Source organism: Schistocerca piceifrons, chromosome X, assembly GCF_021461385.2.
Source record: "Schistocerca piceifrons isolate TAMUIC-IGC-003096 chromosome X, iqSchPice1.1, whole genome shotgun sequence".
NCBI lineage: Eukaryota > Metazoa > Arthropoda > Insecta > Orthoptera > Acrididae > Schistocerca > Schistocerca piceifrons.
This window is the reverse complement of record NC_060149.1, coordinates 552,496,030-552,515,029: the sequence shown is the minus strand read 5'-3', so window position 1 is coordinate 552,515,029 and position 19,000 is coordinate 552,496,030. Positions and strand designations below refer to the sequence as shown.

At 42.8% G+C, this 19,000-nt stretch overlaps 1 protein-coding gene across 4 annotated transcripts in view; it reads right to left on the bottom strand.

The window, feature by feature from the left end:
• LOC124722859 (fibulin-1-like) overlaps positions 1-19,000 on the bottom strand; it is a 649,840-nt gene that overhangs the window by 246,995 nt on the left and 383,845 nt on the right. For 3 of the 4 annotated variants that reach the window (XM_047247987.1, XM_047247986.1, XM_047247988.1), the window contains one exon: positions 3,873-3,961. The exons of the other annotated variant lie outside the window; for it this stretch is intronic. In XM_047247987.1, the coding sequence (XP_047103943.1) occupies positions 3,873-3,961 (89 nt within the window). The remainder of the gene's footprint in view (positions 1-3,872; positions 3,962-19,000) is intronic. 4 annotated transcript variants of the gene reach the window in all.

The window sequence follows — 19,000 nt, the reverse complement described above, 5'->3', positions numbered from 1 at the left end:
AGAAAATAAGTACTAAACTATAGCATCCCATTTAAAAAAACAAAGTTGACCTTCATATCTCTGAAGCGACCCCACCTAGCAACAAAAATCCCAATGTCATATTATGGCCGCCGTTATCCCATGCAACATTTGTCCCACAAGCATTTCATCTACTATCATACATTCAGAGTTATTCTAGGTGGCAATAGTTAGTGACTTACCCTATATAAGCTTCGGCCAATGAGGCCTTTGTCAGAAATATATGACACACACACACACACACACACACACACACATACACACACAAGCATATGCAGCTCACACACACATGACTGAAGCCTCTGCCAGCTGAAGCCAGTGTGGCCTCAGCTGCCAGAGGCTGCAGTCACGAGTGTGTGAGTTGCATATGCGTGTGTGTGTGTATGCGTGTGGATAGCTTATATTGCGCCAGTCATTTTGTTGTGCCTATCTGCAACTCAGCATCTCCACTATATGGTGAGTAGCAACTTTCCTATTCATAAGATTAAAGAGTATAAACACACAAAATTTCCTACTCTTAGAATCAGTTTTGATGTAAAGATACAAAATGTACCTGGAATGTACCATGCAACAAAGCTTTCTAGTTGCTAAAGTGCTCTGCTGCATAAAACTCCAGATGGGTTGGAAAAGCCCATAGCTTATGCTTCTAAAACATAACTAAATTGCTTACAGATAATGAAGAAGACAGCAGCTATCAATTTTAAGTTAAGAAATTTCATGTACTATTTTTGAAACACAATCACATTTGATAACAGACCAAAAACTGCTGATCACACTTTTTAAGCCAACACTCCCTCGATAAAAAACATAGTGCCTCTGTAGGTGTACTCTGTTTCTTATTACTTACAATCATTCACTGCATTACAGTGCCACCACACAGCTCAGCACAACAACAGTGACACCTTTTATGTGTGCCCTCATAAACAGTTAGTCTTGTATGAAGAATTATTGGATGACAGTCTTCAGCACACATTAGCTAATTTTACTGTTCAGTATTCAAAGTGGTGAAATTCTCATAGTGAGTACTTTGAACAGTGGTCAAGTATGTCTGGCATTGATGTTCAGATCACCTACCACAACATATTTTTCACTCCACTATCACCTAAATGAGAACTATAGCTTCATTCTGCTGTAAACAGAAGATACAGAATGTAAGGTGACATTCCAAATGCCCTTCAGCTGGTGATTACACCTGCACCACCCATCTCACTGGGGGATAGAAAAAAGAAAACTCTGGCCAGGTGGCACATTTCTTTTTCTGGCATCAATGCTGATATTGATTGAGTACTCTGGGATTGGTATCACTTGTGTCCACAACCAAGTGGTGACTCTTTCAACTTTCTGTACATCACATGGATGATGGTCACATCAGACACCACAGTCTTGACTCTGGTAAATAAATTCAGTGGGGCTTCAAATACCACAGTATCAGTCAGAGGCCTTCAGTTTGCTACCACAATTTTTGCTGGAATTTAGCACCTGACCACTATTCCATTCCAACCAGTGTCTGCACAGAAGTCAAGTTGCTTAATGTTGAAAGTGATGGTAATGGCATCCTCTGAGGAAGCCATCAGTATCTCCCTCACTCTATTTTCGTTCATGACCATGGGCCTATGGAGGTGTTTCATGAACTTGGGCTCAGGAAAGACTTTGGATCAGCTTTGCCAGTCAAAATAATGCCAGGAAACAAAGCAGGATGCCACATGTTGCACAAATGACAAAAACAGATGGAAATATGGTTTCCTCATTCATTGTTATCGTTATTAGTGTCTGTAATTTTTTATTAACACTAAGAAAAACTACTTTTTTGCAACATGTAATGCCTCATGAATGAAAATATAGATAGAGCTCCTAAAATTTCACATTTATTTCTGACTGAAATCTTTTTAAACCAGTTGCAATTATTTTTACTTATGTAAGCTGGTTAAAATTTGATTTAAGTGTTCACACCTATTTAACTGCACTATATTTAAAGCATTTAATATTGAAACTTCCTGGCAGATTAAACCTGTGTGGCCGACCGAGACTCGAACTCGGGACCTTTGCCTATCGCGGGCAAGTGCTCTACCATCTGAGCTACCGAAGCACGACTGGCGCCCGGTACTGACAGCTTTACTTCTGCCAGTATCTCGTCTCCTACCCTCCAAACTTTACAGAAGCTCTCCTGCGATCCTAGGCAAAGGTCCCGAGTTCGAGTCTCGGTCGGGCACACAGTTTTAATCTGCCAGGAAGTTTCATATCAGTGCACACTCCGCTGCAGAGTGAAAATCTCATTCTGGCATTTAATATTATTTTCACTTACATCACCTAGCTAAAATTCATTTTAAGTGAAGCAACTAGTTGCCACTTATGGCTAGCAGAAGCTAAAACTGTTGTATATGATCACACATGAACATAAATGATTGAAGCAACACATTTAACCTAAAGGAAACCAATAAAAAGCCATATATATTCTGATATATCATTATGTTATTACAGCATTAAAAAAACAGTAAAGCATCCAGAAGATGATGAGAAAACAAAATGAAACTTCTTGTGTTCAGGGGGTGTGTGACATTAGTTCAATGATTACAAAACTGAATCAAATTTACATATAATTTAGTAGTATGAACCAATTATCAGTATGATGTTAAAATCACTCTGGCCTGGATGCAGGCACTGACTTGGTTGGTAAGGGAGCTATAAAGCCATTGTATCCTCTCCTGAGGCAAGCTAGCCCACAACTGTTGATACTGGTCCTCGATATCCTGGGTAGTGTGACTGGGACTGAGTTCATAGTCAAGCTGGTCCCACACGGATTCTATCAGGGACAGACCTGGGGTTTGCTGGCCATGGAAGTACCTGAACATCATTGAGACAGTTCATACAGACACTTGCAATGTGTAGGCAACCATTGTCCTGTTGAGAGGTGAAACACAAAACTGTCACATGAGAGAGAACACTTGAGGACATGGGATGTCTGTGATGTACCATTTTTGTGCCATCAGAGTTCCCTCAGTCACTATCAGTTGTAACCTGAAGTCACTACTCATATCATGACACTAGGAGTGACACCACTGTGGCTCTCCAAAACACAACAGGAATGGAACCTTACCCCAGGTCGCTGCCGTGCTTGCCGACAACGGACACACGAGGTAGTGCAGAACTGTGATTCATCACTGAACACAATGCAAAGCCATTTATCAGCAGTCCATGTTTCCTGATCATGGCACCACTTCAAATGTATTCACCTGTGTTGTAATGTTAATGACAGCCTATGCTTGGGAGTAATTCTCTAGTTGGGCTGCTGATAATCTCCAGCAAATGGTGTGGGATGACACAGAACATATCAAGTAGTCCGTTACTTGTTCTAGGATGGCAGGTGCATAATGTGGTGCTCCTTCCTTGTGGTGGTTAGATGTGGCTGAACAGAATCTTGGCAATAAGTATGTCTGCTTTCATGTTCCCATGCACTCCAACATCCTGCCACTGTCCTGTCCAAATGCCCTACAAATCTGGAAACTGTACAATTCGACAAGCTAGGCAAATGGAGACGTACAATGAGGCTCCTTTCAAAGTCTGTCAGGTGCTGATAACACTGTCTGACATGAGTATCCAGTATGTCCGTGTCCTTCACAGTGATAACTCAACTTATGATGCTTATATATCCTACCAGGCCTGGTAACAACACTATATATTAACAAACACAATTCACTCTGGTGCCTGTTCTACCAGTCAGAGAGAATTGCGTATCTAATCATTTACATATGCGACCAACGGTGTGTACATGTACAAAGTTACATTGACATCCAACCATTTCTTCTGGGTGCTTTCCTGTTTTTTGTCAGGCAGTGTTTTTCTTAAATGTGCTTCACCTTCACACTCCCCAGAAAGTGATTTCTTATATCCTTGAGGACAGTTGACATTTGTGTCACAGATGAAGCTGCCATTGGTATTTCTGCATCTGTAAGAAACAATTAATTTCTTTCTAATAATAATCATCACATTATCATTACTAAACAATGATTATTGTAGCTGAAGAGAGGTGTTGAATTAATTGCAGAAATACTGTTTACATTCTTTGCAAAGGACAAAAACCACTTTAAGTTGGCCAGGCACTGCGAAAACTCAGACAGACATGATTGTTAATGCAACAATAATTACGTACAGCCTCAGAATTCTATATGGCAATCTACACAACCTACCAACACTGTAGTCTGGGGCAGTTTGTAGACAGATGAGCTTCCTTTTGCAATACATGTTAATGGTCAAGTGGTGAATGATTTACAATCAGATTACTTCAGTTAGCTTGAGATCAAAACTGCCCATAGTGTAAGGGAATATAACATTATCAAGCTTCGAAACTGATCTACTTTAAATTCATAATCTATCCAAATGTGGGACGATATAAACAATCAATGACATTAGACTTTATATTGATATGTTACTCATTCACGTTACTAATTTCAGATCTGATTTTTTTGTCTTTGAGGTTCTACTTTCGAGAAACTGTGCAGGAAAGCTGTAAGGTGCTAAGCAGAACTGAGATATATGCTGGCCACCCAGGATGAAAGGGAATGGGCAAAAATCATGAGGTAAAAGAACTTCAAACGCATTAAGAATATTAATAGCTCTCCCATGCAAAAATGGAATGCAGTCTTTCTTGCAATAGTATACATCTCAAAGGATTACTGTATTTAATTATGAAGTATGATTATGATTTCATTTTTCAACAAAGGAAGAGTGATAACTGCAGTAGCTACCAGAAGGACCGTGGGAGGTGCACATCGGCACGGCGTGTCACAGACAGTAATCGCCGCAAGTAAAGTCCCGTCCACCAGAGGGCACGCGAGAATTCGGCTGCGCCCTCTGCCGGTAGAACAACAACAACTCAGGCAGCATGGGCCGTGCCCAGTCAGTTCACATCAGGCAGGCCAAGCAGACAGTTCCCGGTCTACACTAGGTGAAGTGTGACGGAAACGTGAATCGTGTTACTACACAATTGGCGACGAGTAGATCATTCTTCCGCATGTTGCATCATCGTTCCGGTTTCGCAGCTTATCCATGGCATGGAGGATTTAGTGCGGGTTTTGGTTGAGCAGCAGATGGAGCTCATGGCTACCATGAAACAAGTGCTTCCGGCGTTGCTCTCCACGCAGTCTGCTCCAGCGCCGTTCCCTCCTCCCTTTCCCCTGTAAGACAAGACGGCGGAGGATTGGGACGCATATGAACATCACCTTCAGCAGCATTTCCAGGTGTTTCATGTTGCAGATTCAGAGGTATGTCATGCTCTTTTTTTGTCTTGGATATCTCCCTTGCTGTATCAAGTTTTGCGGCAGCTAGCGATGTTGCAGGAACCGTCGTCCTTGTCTTTTGATGCATTGTGTTCATTGCTGTCTTCATATTATCGCAATCACATGCATGTTGTGGTGGCTAGGGTCGAGTTCTATCAATGCAAGAAACAGCCCCATCAGTCTTACCGGGCATGGGCCGCTATCCTGCTCTGTCTTAGTGGCAAGTGTCATTTTGTCACAGAGCAGTCGCGAGAGTCGTATGCCCACGTTATGGTGTGCGACATCATTGTTCGTTCGGCCCCCGATAGGGAGGTCCGGCAATGGGCCCTGCAGTTGGAAGACCCTTCCCTTGAGGAAGTCCTGTCCATTGCTTAATTGTATGAAGTCTCTCATGGTGCAGGTCAACAGTTGGAAGCATGGTGCGACGTCGCGGCGGTTCAGGGTGTCCAGGGTGGATGACGTGCGAGCGGTACAATCCGGCTGCCGGCCCCTGTTACTGTCCTGTGTGTCATGTTATATACATCATGATTGGTCAGAGTGCCCCCAGTGTTGGGCTGTTTGTCGCAAATGTAATAAAAAAGGACACATTGCTAAAGTCTGCGCTCAGCTTCAAAAGAATCGAAGGAAGCAGGTACAGAGGACATGGACGTTGACATCCAGGAAGTTTCATTGGGCCAGGCTCCCAACACGTCGGCACACAAACTCTTTATCGAGGTGTCGGTTCGGTCATGCCAATTACAGCTGCAAGTAGATATGGGTGCAGCAGTTTCCTTGTTGAATGCACAAATTTATTCCGACCTTGGGTCGCCCCCGTTGGCGCCAGTTTACCAGCGTCTATGCGGTTATGGTAACCAGTTCATTCCCCTACTGGGTCAATTCACTACCGACGTTACTTACAAATCAGTCACTCGGCCTCTTACTTTTATTGTTGTCAGTGATGCGAGCTCCGCTAACCTTTTTGGGTTGGATGCCTTTCAAGTTTTCAGTTTTTCTATCGCAGACACCATACAGTTGGTCTCCGAAGACATTCCCTATCAATCATTGGAATCTTTGATCTCTGACTTTAAGGATATCTTTGAGGAGGGCCTGGGGCAAGTTTCAGACTTTGAAGCTCACTTGATGTTGAAGGCGTCGGCTCGCCTGCATTTTCTATGAGCAAGGTAGATCCCCTTGGCTCTCTGCCCTCAGGTAAAAGCAGAGCTAGACTGGCTGACAGCCCTCGGGGTCGTTCTTCCCATTTCTTCTAGTGAGTGGGCTTCACCCCTCGTTATTGTCAGGAAACCCTCGGAAAATTATGTCTTTGTGGCGATTTCGAGGCTACCATTAATTCCCAATTGGTGGTGGACACCTATCCCTTGCCTCGTTCTGATGAATTGTTCTCCACCATGGCGGGAGGCCAATATTTTTCGAAAATCGATCTTTCGGAGGCTTATCATCAGATACTACTTGATGAGGACTCCAAACGGCTGGCGGTCGTCAATGTCCCCATTTGGCCTTTACCAATACCAGCGGTTGGCCTGCGGAATATCCAGTGCTCCGGCAATATTTCAGTGTTATCTTGAGCATGTCACGTTGACAATCCCTCATTGTATTAATTACCTGGACAATATAACTGTCACAGGCCGCAGCACGAAGGAACACTTGCACAACCTTTGAACCCTCTTTCTCAAATTCAGGGTCGTAGGCCTGCGTTGCAACCTGCGTATGTCGAACTTCTTCCAACCGTCCATTGAGTATGTGGGCTACACCATCTCTCGGCATGGCATCCAGCTGCTAGGAAGTTTGGTCCAAGGTATCATCAACCTTCCGTGGCCCGCTTCGCTGAAGGAGTTACAAGCCTTCTTAGGCAAGATTGCCTATTACCACTGGTTCATTCTCAGGGTTTCCACCATAGCCCGCCCCCTGTACTGCCTTCTGCGCAAGGGTGTTCCTTTTAATTGGTCGCCTGCATGTAAGCGAGCGTTCACCTCGTTGAAGGGCCTCCTCACGTCAGCGCCTTGTTTGGCTACTTTTGACCCCAATAAGCCGTTGGTCCTGGCTACAGATGCTTCGCAGTATGGGGTGAGGACGGTCCTGGCCCATTGAAATGCGGATGGCTCCAAACAGCCACTGACATTTGCATCTAAAACTCTTAGTCCCACGCAGGCCCATTACTCCCAGGTGGAAAAAGAGGCTTTGGCCATTGTCTATGCTGTTACCAAGTTTCACCCTTTCTTGTATGACACGAAGTTTCAGTTAATCACTGACTATAAGCCATTAATATTGTTATTTGGCCCCGCCTCTCAGATTCCGAATAGTGTGGCCCACAGACTACAGCGCTGGGCCTTGTTCCTCTCTAAGTACCATTATGACATTCATTTTCACCCTACTGGACAGCATGCCAATGCCGACGCTCTTTCCCGTCTTCCGGTGGGCCTGGATCCTAAGTTCAATCGGGAGGAGATTATGCATTTTCATTTGGATGTGGTGTGCCCCGAAGCGATTGATGGCTTCCCGATCACTAGTTCTAGAGTCACCAGGGAAACGGCAGCTGACCCGGTTCTCCAGCAAGTAGTTCACCTCGTTCAGCACAGCAGGGGTGGTCGTCCCAACCTCCAGGTCGGGCTTCGGACCCTCTTCATAATTATTTTGTTCTACGAGACCGCCTCTCAGTCTTGGAAGGAGTTCTCCTTCTGGCTACTGATGATACAGCTCCTCGCATGGTTGTTCCTGCAAGTTTGTGAAGGGAGGTCCTCACATTATTACATGAGGGGCACTGGGTTGTTTCCCATACTAAAACCTTGGCTCGCAGACTTGTGTACTGGCCTGGTATTGACAGAGAAATTGAGCACTTGGTGGCCGCCTGTTCCCAGTGTGCGAGCCAACAGGCGTTTTCCAGGTCAGCGTTCTCTTCATGGCCCCGTGCAACCCAGGCATGGGAATGTGTTCACATCGATTTTGCAGGCCCGTTTCTCAATGACTTTTGACTCATTGTCATTTATACTTATTCCCGATTCCCATAGGTGATTTGCTGCTCCTCAACCCCTTCAGAAGTTGCAATCCAGGCACTAGCAAAAATCTTTTCTGTGGAAGGTCTGCCAGTCACCCTGGTATCGGACAATTGACCTCAGTTTATTTCGCAGACCTTCCAGGATTTTGTAGGCGCTTCGGTATTTGGCACATTTGCTCTCCCCCCTTTCATCCACAATCGAATGGGGAAGCCAAGCGCATGGTGTGCACATTTAAGACGCAGATGAAAAAGTATTTGCATGAATCTCCTGCGGAGGAGGTGCTGACGTTTTTCCTGACGGCATACCAAACCACACCGATGGGAGAACGCAGCCCCGCAGAGCTCCTTCATGGGTGCCAACCTTGGACTCTGCTGCACCTCCTCCAGCCTGGTGCTCGCCAGTCTTCGCAAAACAGGATACCCGGCTTTCCACCAGGTATGTTGGTCTGGGCACGTGGGTTTGGTCGCAATCCGAGTTGGATACCGGCAGTGGTCCTGCGCTGCAATGGCCGCCGGCTCTATACCTTGCAGGTGGGGGACCAGGAGGTACCTCGTCACCAAAATCAGCTACGTCCACGTTTGGGCACCCACCCTCCAACCCCTTGGGCGCCGGCTTCCCCATTGCCAGCACCCGTGTTGTTTTCTCAGGAGACGCTACTGCCACTCCCACCTGTGACTCCGCCACTCTGCGATGGTTCTCAGCCTTGGTGGCCTCCAGTAGCTCCAGCACTGGCCTCACCATCGTTAGAGATGCCCCGGCGAGAGCTGGCCCCCCTAACAGGACCGGTTTCTCAGGAGGCTGGTTCACCTGTGGTTGTCCCTTCCCCATCGTCCCCACCACTGGGTCTTGCCCCTCCCGAGGTGGACGGGGATCCGGAGTTCGACAGCTTGTTGCTCGTTCTGTCCTGGGCTCCGGTGGTGGGATGATGGGGGCCCTCTTCCTGTGGGTCACTTCCAACCGTATTCGAAGGTTCCGGCTCAAGGATTGGCAGATCCCCTTGACTCCAGCCTTCCAATGGAAGTGGAGGTCATCGCTACTGCACGACGCTCCACCTTCCAATGCAGTGGATTACAGTGGCTTCACCCCCTGAAGGAGGAGGAGTGCAGTAGCCACCAGAAAGATTGCGGGAGGCGCACATCAGCACGGCGCATCACGGACAGTAATTGCCGCAAGTAAAGTCCCGTCCACCAGAGGGCACGCGAGAATTCGGCCGCGCCCTCTGCCGGCGGAACAACAACTCAAGCAGCACAGGCCATGCCCAGTCAGTTCACATCAGGCAGGTCTAGCAGACAGTTCCCAGTCGACACTAGGTGAAGTGCGACGGAAACGTGAATCGTGTTACTACAATAACAAAAAATATTGTAAGAGCCATTTTTTCACAAAACACATTTTCAGTGCTATTGTGTTCTCAGTACTCTGTTGCATGTCCTTAGACGTGATGCAGGTGCTAAATTGTGGAGGAGGTCTTTCACACATCGGTTAGTGGATAGCACATGGTCTTTGTGCCAAGCTGTGCTTGTTTTGTGATTCCATGATTGTGGTTTTTGCTAAGTACAGTCCAAATAGTTAAAACACCTAATGCTGTATTTCTGTACTTGTAATACCACAAATTAAATGTAGAGCCTCAGCATTGATGCAACTTGGAACAAATATTTTCTTCCGTTATTTTGTCGCAAACTGGCATTTTTGAGACTGTAGTTGAGTACAGAATACACGATGATTCTTGCAAAGAAGAAAACACCAACCAGTCACAATTAATAATGCTTTTCATTACACATTTAGCACTATTATGTTTCAAATCAACATGTTAATCTTCAGATGGTTGCACACAGTTACATTACATTTGCTTTTGTTTACATTAGTTGCTAAAAAGCAGCCAGCAAAAAATGTACATAACAATTTTAACATAAATGTGAAGATGCACCTGTCAATTCAGAACCAATAACAGCACCACTTGTGTCAATAAACAGCATTATTAACCATGGCTGATTGCCGTTTTCTTCTTTGCGGTTGTAAAAACTTTCTTGTTGTGACTTTCTTTGCAGCTGCAAAAACTTTCTTGTTGTGACTTAGAACCAGTTTCCTGGTATGATGATGTATTTATGTTCTAATTTACCAAAGAAAATTATCAATTTTTGAAAATATAATGAAAATGGATAGATGGAAAAGCCCATTCACCAAAAGGCATAAGGAGAGAACATGTCTAAAGATAACGAAATTTGCAAACTTTTGGAGCCAGTGACCTCTTCTGGTAGAAAAGCAGAAGGGGGAGGAAGGTGGGTGAAGGAGGAGGACTAGTGAGGTTTAGAAAAGGGGGAGAGTGCCTGAAAAGCTGCCCAGTACGTCGGGTCAGGGGAGACTTCCAGGAGAGGATGAGAAGGAAAGACCAATTGTTTGGGACTCCACCAGATGAGATATTCAAAGCTGGGAGCTGAAAGATGGAGGATAGGTAATATGCAAGACCAAGATTACTGACAAAACATTGTGCACAAGTTAATAAGAGCAGAAACCTAAGTGCATTGTATGTGGTAGATGTGCTGGTGGGAAAAAAATACACAGGTCAGATAATACAAGATATAGAAAACTGAAAGGGAATGAATAAAGGAAAAGTTACTGAGAGAAATGCTGAGACTGAAGAAATTAAACAAAATTAAGGCCAGATGGGTGGTGAGCACCAAGGATATATTGTAATGCCAATTCCCATCTGCAGAATTCTGAGAAACTGGTGCCTTGGGGAAGAATCCAGATGGCACATGTAGTGAAACATGCACTGAGGTCACAACTGTGATGTTGTAGAACATGTTCTGCAACAGGATATTGTGTGTTGCCATTATACACCCTCTGACTATGCCTATTCATCCTAACTGATAATCTGGTGGTAGTCATGTCAATGTAAAATGCCAAACAGTGTTGACATAACAGTTGGTACACAACGTGTGTCATTCCTGAGATGGCTCTTTCTTTGATATCATATGTTTTGCCAGTTACAGGGCTGGTAAAGTCACAGGGAGAGGAGCCACAGGGTAGGGAAATGGGTGCAGAAGGAGCATAGGGTCTGACAAGGACACTGCGGAGATTGGGAGGGCAACTAAAATCTTTTCTATGTGTGATGGGCAAAATATCAGGCAGAAGGGACCTAATTTCAGAGCAATATTTTACAGAGTCATAGCCTTGTCTAAGTAGCTGACCAGGATAACACTGAGTGAAAAGAGATGTATTTCCACCCCAAGATCCAAGGGGTGGCAATTTTAGGGGATGAGAACCACGTTGTGATTTTTCAGTGTGTGCATAGTGTACGTGATGTCTCTGCCAGGGAAATCCCTGTTGTACCAAGAAATAAAAAAAAAAAAATTCCACAGACAAAAGGGGACAGTGCTATACAATCTGAGCTGAATAAACTTGAACTGGTAAATACCAATCATTGTTTGTTTATGTGGTTGATGGTATGCATGTGATAAGCAATGTTATAATTATAGTGAAATGCATAGAGTCAGACTACCAGAGTGGAAATAAACCACTAACAAGACTAACAGATAAGAAAAATTACATACTATCTTCTCAGTGTATCCAAGAAAATGAAATTTTGATAGAAAAATTTTGGCCAGATTCCTTCACTACTAAGGGCCAGTTGTCCAGTTCCTGTTTAGCAGCCACGGAAGTTCTATTCTTGGAATAGCATGAAAAATGCATTGTACGAACATGTAATAATGCCTAATTGGAGAATAAACACAGGATAACTGCTGAGTCTGGCAGGTTTGATGAAGTTAACAGGAGAATAAGTTTTGGCAACGGCAGAAATAGCTACAGAATTAGTGATGACAAGATCGTTTGTTAGAACGAGGAAGGAGAAGAAAGGGTTAAATCACACAAATTATATGGAAAAATATGAAGATTCCAAGTTTGTATAAAAACTTTTTACTACTACTAATTTTAAGACCTATGCTTGAGAAACTGAAGAATATGAATGAAATATGAAACTATTTCCCAACATAAAACTTTTTACTTGTAGTAGGCCTAATAGGCATTTGATACTGGAACCTCATCAATTGTATTCAGTCATGTTATTTATGTAAATGGGGTTTTAAAAATAACCATTTGTGTCAAAACAGAATCAATTATTTGGTGTGTGTTACTATTGCTGCAATATTAGAAAAGCTTATTTCATTTTACCTAGCAGACAGTCACAAAATAGATGTAATAAAATTGAGAAACCACACCAGTCCTGGGTACTATTCATATTAACAGCTTTTTCAGTATCAGACAGTGAAATTTTGGTTTTTCGTGTAACAAAACGTTTGACAAAATTTGATAAGGTAATAGATTCTTGTGCATAAAGGAAAGTATGCCATGTAAAGCTGTAGCAAGAGTGAGAGAAAAAATGCTGGGATCTAAGGATTGAAGAAATGTGTACTATCTTACCTGTATCTTGTCTTTACTGGTTTTATGTTTCCTATATTTAATTTTATGTCACACAAAACAGAAAGTTCTTAGCTAACAGGCAATAAAGAGTGCAAATTTTCTATAGAGTTCTTTTTCTCCTGGTCACAAATAATCCCACCCAGCATTAATTGTGAGTTTTTTTAAGGATAGTGGAATGTCAAAGTAGCTGACAAGGAGCAGGAAAGCCACCACAGCACATTTTAATTTCCACTGTCCTAAATATAGGTCTGATGGCTACCATTACAAAATACACACATTTAGATTCCACAGAGTGAAATACAATGACATGCAATAGAGAATGCTGTGTGCAGAGGTGTGGCACTGCACTTTGGCACACTTAAAACCAAATAAGATGTCTGACATTTTCTTGGACGTATATGTTTTATATATCAACCTTTAGAAACATGTGCACTACAAAATGAACACATTTTCGATAAATCGATTTTTTGTTCATTTTTTACATCCTCTCTCAAATGCTTGAGTGGGTGGAGGGAGACACCATTACACAAATTTTACTCCATTTCAGAAATGTCGTAGATCTGGGGTTGTGAATTCCTCTGTTTTTTGGAGGGATCAGCAGTGCTAGGATTGGATGTGACAGCCTGGGAAATCTGCTTTTTAACTGAGCTGGTGGGGTAATTACATCCAGTGAAGGTTGAAGTGAGAATGGTAGCGTTTTCCTGTAAAGAGCCTACATCTGAACAAATATGTTTGCCATGAATGCCAAGGCTGTATGGGAGGGAACATCTGACATGGAGAGAATGATAACTGTAAAAATATAATTAAACCTACTAACACAGGACAGTACTTACATTTTGATAGCTGCCATCCTTCCCATGTCAGCCAGTCCCTCTCATACAGCCTTGATATTTGAGGCAAATGTATTTGTTTGGATGCAGGCCCTTTACAGCAGGAGAGCACAATGACTCTGAACATCAGATGTTATCAGAGTAACAAATTCATTAGGAACATTTCAAACCTTATAAAGCTGCCCAAATTGATTGTTAGTGATGTGATTGTGAAGTGGAAACATGAAGGGATGGCCACAGTTAAACCAAAATGAGGTAGACCCCATGTGCTGAGAGACAGGGACCATTGAGCTTTGTGGAAGGTGGTTGTAAAAAATTGCATGTAGTTAGCAGAAGGAATCTCTCAAAAGTTTCAAAGTACTACCAGCAGTATGACTAGCACAATGACTGTGTGTAAGGATTTAAAAACAATAGAGTACAATAGTTGAGCAGTTCTTCACAACCCACACATTTCTGTAGTCAGTGTCAAGTGAGACTTGAGGTAGTGTAAAGAATGATGTCACTGGAGAGTGTATGACTGGAAATGAGTGATTTAGGGAGATGAATCATGCTGTATCCTGTGTTAATCTGATGGCAGGATTTGGGTTCAGTGAATCCTTGAACATAGCCTGCCATCATGTGTAGTGCCAACTGTGAAGTACTGACTGGATGGTGTTATGGTATGGGGGTGTTCTTCATGGTTAGGGTGTGGTCCCCATATTGTTTTGAAGAAACCTAAATACAGAAGAATATGGCAATATTTTGCAGCATTGTGTACTGTGTCCAATAGAGGAACAATTTGGAACAATGACTCTTTGTATCAGCACAACAATTCACCCTGCAATAATCAGCATCTGCAAGGCAATGACATTCCTGATATAGATTTGCCTGCACATATTCCTAACCTGAACTGAATGGAACACCTTTGGGATGAGTTGAAACAATGATTTTGCTCCAGACCTGAGTGTCCAGCATCACTACCTTATCCGGTTTTGGCTCTTGAGAAAGATTAGACTGTCATTCCATCACAAGCATTCAGACACTTCATTGAAAGTGTTCTCAGCAGAGTTCAAGCTGTCATAAATGTGAAGATTAAATACACTCCATAGTAATGTCCACTAATTGGTGTCTGGATACTCCTGATCAGGTAGTGTATTGCAGAACAGAGGAAGCTAGAAGTTTGTATAAAGGATGTTGTAGGAGTAATGTTTAGTATTCAGGTATATCACAGGAATGAGCATTCAAAGCAAAAATGTCAAATAAACAAGTGCCCTAAAATGCATAACTTAAGAGTTATGAGCACTTACTCATTTTTGGTACTATAAAACAAATCTCTTCTACTGCAAGCTCTTTGCTTTCCATATTTTGGGAGGGGACAGTATGGACCAAAACAAGAAAAAAATGTTTAGTTAACATGGGCACTGAAATGAATACCTGATGAGCTATAATCACTTGTTCAGTAGAGGAGATGTGTTCCACAGTAGCAAAGATGAACAAGTGCTCATAACTCTTAAGGTGAGCATTTTAGAACATGTTAAGTATACATTTTTGCCATGATGTTCAGTTCTGTCATATCCTTGAATACTGACCATTCCTACTGGGACACCCCATATGTAAATTTGAGAACTTTAGGTATTCTGTGTTCGGTGTAGTTGAATGTTCATTGATACTGAACGATATAAAAGGCTGTTTGTTTTACTAACCACATCTGGGTGTTGTAGAGAGTGTAATAATGCTGATGACAACATTTCCAACATCAGAAGATAAGATAACAAATACAGTGATGTTGCTAATGAAGCTAGTGATGGGGATTCACATCATATTTGACAGGATAATGACAGTGAATGGGATGTGCCATTGCATACATTGTCATGAAGTGCATATGAGTGTCTTAGTACTGTCAATAGCTTAAGATATGGCTGTTGAAGGACCCTTGCAAGGCGAGCATCTGCATGGTAGAGGTGAGCTGCATTGTATTACTTATAGAGCACACCCAGGATTGCTTTCCCATGTTAATGCTATGGTGGGCAATGCACCCAGAATATTAGATTGTTTACAGATTAGCGGACAACCAAGTTCAAACTCTGCATGAGCCCACATGCCTCACAGGCGAGGCCCCAGCTGCCACTCACATTCACCTGAGGTTGAATCAAACATAGGTATAATAAGTGTGAAAATCGTACTTGGTAACAGTTGACAGTCATAGTGGCGATGGTAAGGAGGTTTTTTTCAGAACAGTGTATTCTTAGTTATTCTTAGAGTGTTATTTTGCTGAAAAAAAAACATTTGCATGGGTAATGATATACATATGCACTGCTGTATATAGTTAAAACATAATGAGTATGGTAAAATATATCTGAACCCACATTGAGTGATTGTTTGGAGATAGGTGCAAGGTATTGCACTGTGTACAGTGCGTTATTGCAGCCTACATATGTTCCAAACCTGAGTAACTTGTATAAATTATCTCACATTCTGATTAGACATTAACAAAAATGCAACTGCACCAAGTACATTTCACTTTGTACGGCACCATGTACAAGTATAGGCAACATTAATATTCTAGCAAAATAATACTGATACACAACAAACAGGGACTTACATGGAAAGAAGTGTTTTGACTCTGTGGTTTTCAGAAATGATGCATAAGTGAACATTTGTTCTTCATAGGCAGCAAATTTTGGTGAACATTTATTTTTAAAGTACAACATATTTTGATTGTTGGAATTAACATAATACTACAATAAACTACTGAAGACTGTATCCAAGAAGTACCTCTAATACAGATTTCCACGAAGCATTCCAAGGCTTATACTAATAATGCCAAGTGAGTAGATATGTTGTATGATTTGGAGTGTCACTCCTCCTTCACTATGTGGAACAGCAGTTGCTTAGGATTATGATTAAATAGTGTTGGTGGACAACAGGCAGTACAAGGTACTGGTAGCTGTCATTCTGAAGTGTCAGCAAAGTGGACAATGATACTTCAATGAAATTTCTACTCTGTAACCAGCTGTGACTTTGTGACAACTCACCTCACATGACCATGTACACTTGAGGAGAGGGGGAGAGAGAGAGAGAGAGAGAGAGAGAGAGAGAGAGAGAGAGGGGGGGGGGGGGGGGGGGAACACCACCTCAAACAAATTATTCCGACATGGATGTGTGTGAGCCTAGTTGTTTTTGTACCCTAAAACAAAACAAACAAACATACAAATGAAGAAATTACCCTAATGGAACAGAAATTAGTAGATGTGATGCCCAAATGAGACAACTGACCCAACTGTAAATGTTTTCTACCAAAATATACAATAAACACAAAATATGTTCTTGGAAATCAGATTTTAAAGAATTATACATGAGAGTTAGTACTGGCAGTGCAGAACCAGGAGAAAACTAGGTCACCTGCAAAGTCATTTGGTAATTGCTAGTGGGTTGTGTAGTCAGCACCTTTACAATGCCTCTGTGATGACAGGCTGCATGTGCTGACACTGAGCCAGCATGCAGGAAGTATTGCATCCTGATTATGAGAACTGAGTCTCCACCCCATTCCTGACAATTTGGCAAGACTCACTAACACCATCATTACCACGAAATCAGCAGGGGGCGGCAGTATTTAAGGACATGTGAGCCAGCTTGTCACCATCAAACAGATGGGCAGTTATGTGATGTTGAGTCTGAGCTGCTCAGTACTGTGCCGATGATGCAGACACCCCTACCTTTGCTGTGGAACATGAACTGCTGCCTGCCACCTAAGCATGCAGGTGCCACCTGTAGGAACGTACTTTGTCATCATCCTGAGAGTATGACATGAAGGTTCAGTCATTCCTGTCCTCACCAGGGTATATTCTGGGCCCTGCAGCACAGCATCCTCAGAGCCACCACCAACAGCCACACTTGCTACTGCCAGTAAATACAGGAATCTGGTGACATGGAGGCAGCTGCAGCAGTAGAATACACAGTGAGCACACACTATTGAAATACCATGATATTTTCAATGCTGCCAAACAAATTGTAAGCAAGCCTCAGGAAAGCACCCATTGCAACCATCATCAGTCCTCCTTCAGGAACACATTCTTCCTCGGCAGGGAGTCCTAGCTCACACTATCCCATCCTAGACATACTGTTGGAATTAGCTTCAGAAGTGTGCCCTTTACCTCTACTGTGGTTACAATTTTTGTCAGAATGACTGCTGAAAATGAAGACGGTCAGCCACAAGGCAGCAGCCAGAGACATGGAACTCTTGCAGCAGGGATGCCCTATGCAGAAAGATGTGTAAGGGTTGAATTCAAAGTTTTTGGGCCTGTATAGTGTATAGTTATTTACCTATCCTTTCTTCTTCCTTTTCATATTTGTTTTGGGTTGGTAGCAAGAAGACAATATGAAAAATGCAACATTCAGCTCATGAAGATATTAAGCAGTTAGTACATCAAGTAACTCAGTTATAGGCAGAGCTAGGGCAACTACTGGACACTAAAATTGCTGAATTGTTCACCCCATTTCAAAACAAACCAGAGGAGGATGTCTTTGTATTTTTCAATAATTTAGAAACAGATACCAGGTTGCAAAATTGGGCAGCTGCTGAGTGTAGTCTACCTAAAACTAGCAGGGAATGCTAGGATGTACATTATGAGGCACAAAAATTTGCATGAAGCACAGTCATTCGATAACTTCAGAGGAGAGTTGGTGGACAGATATAGGAGAAAGAATGCATTGAGTTACTACCATGAACAACTTAATAGTATGCTTCAAAAGCAAGGGGACTCAATACAGAGTTTTGTAGCCCATTTTCACAAGATTAATGTAAATACAGCTGAGTTCAAGGAAGACGATAATCCAAGAAAGTAATTTTACAAGAAGCTGAGCAGACAGCACTTGACACATTTTTATGGGGGTTACAGCAAGAAATGTCATGAAGAGTTCAACAGTTCACAGTTCAATGATAACAAGTTTCTAAGTGGGGGAAGTAACTTCTGGGTTGATGTAGAAGTGATTCCCATGCTTGGAAATGGTTATGAAATCATTCTTGGGTTACATTTCCTTGTTGCGCATTACACCAAAGTTGACTTGGAATGCCGGCCGCAGAGGCTGAGCGGTTCTAGGCGCTTCAGTCCGGAACCGCGCGACTGCTACGGTCACAGGTTCGAATCCTGCCTCTGGCATGGGCGTGAGTGATGTCTTTAGGTTAGTTAGGTTTAAGTAGTTCTAAGTTCTAAGGGAATAATGACCTCAGATGTTAAGCCCCAGAGTGCTCAGAGCCATTCGAACCATTTGACTTGGAACAGCATATAGTAGAAATGCATGGAGCACCATTTCATCTTTGTTTTACAGCTGAAAAAACATTACTGTCACAAGGATCACCCCTAGGGCAGGGGTGGCTAGCTAAACTATGTAAAAGGTCCCTTAAAGCCAACTTACAGGATATCATACTGACAGGTACTGGAAAGATAATCTGGATTGATGCAAAAGCTGATTTGCTGGTGAAATCTAGGTG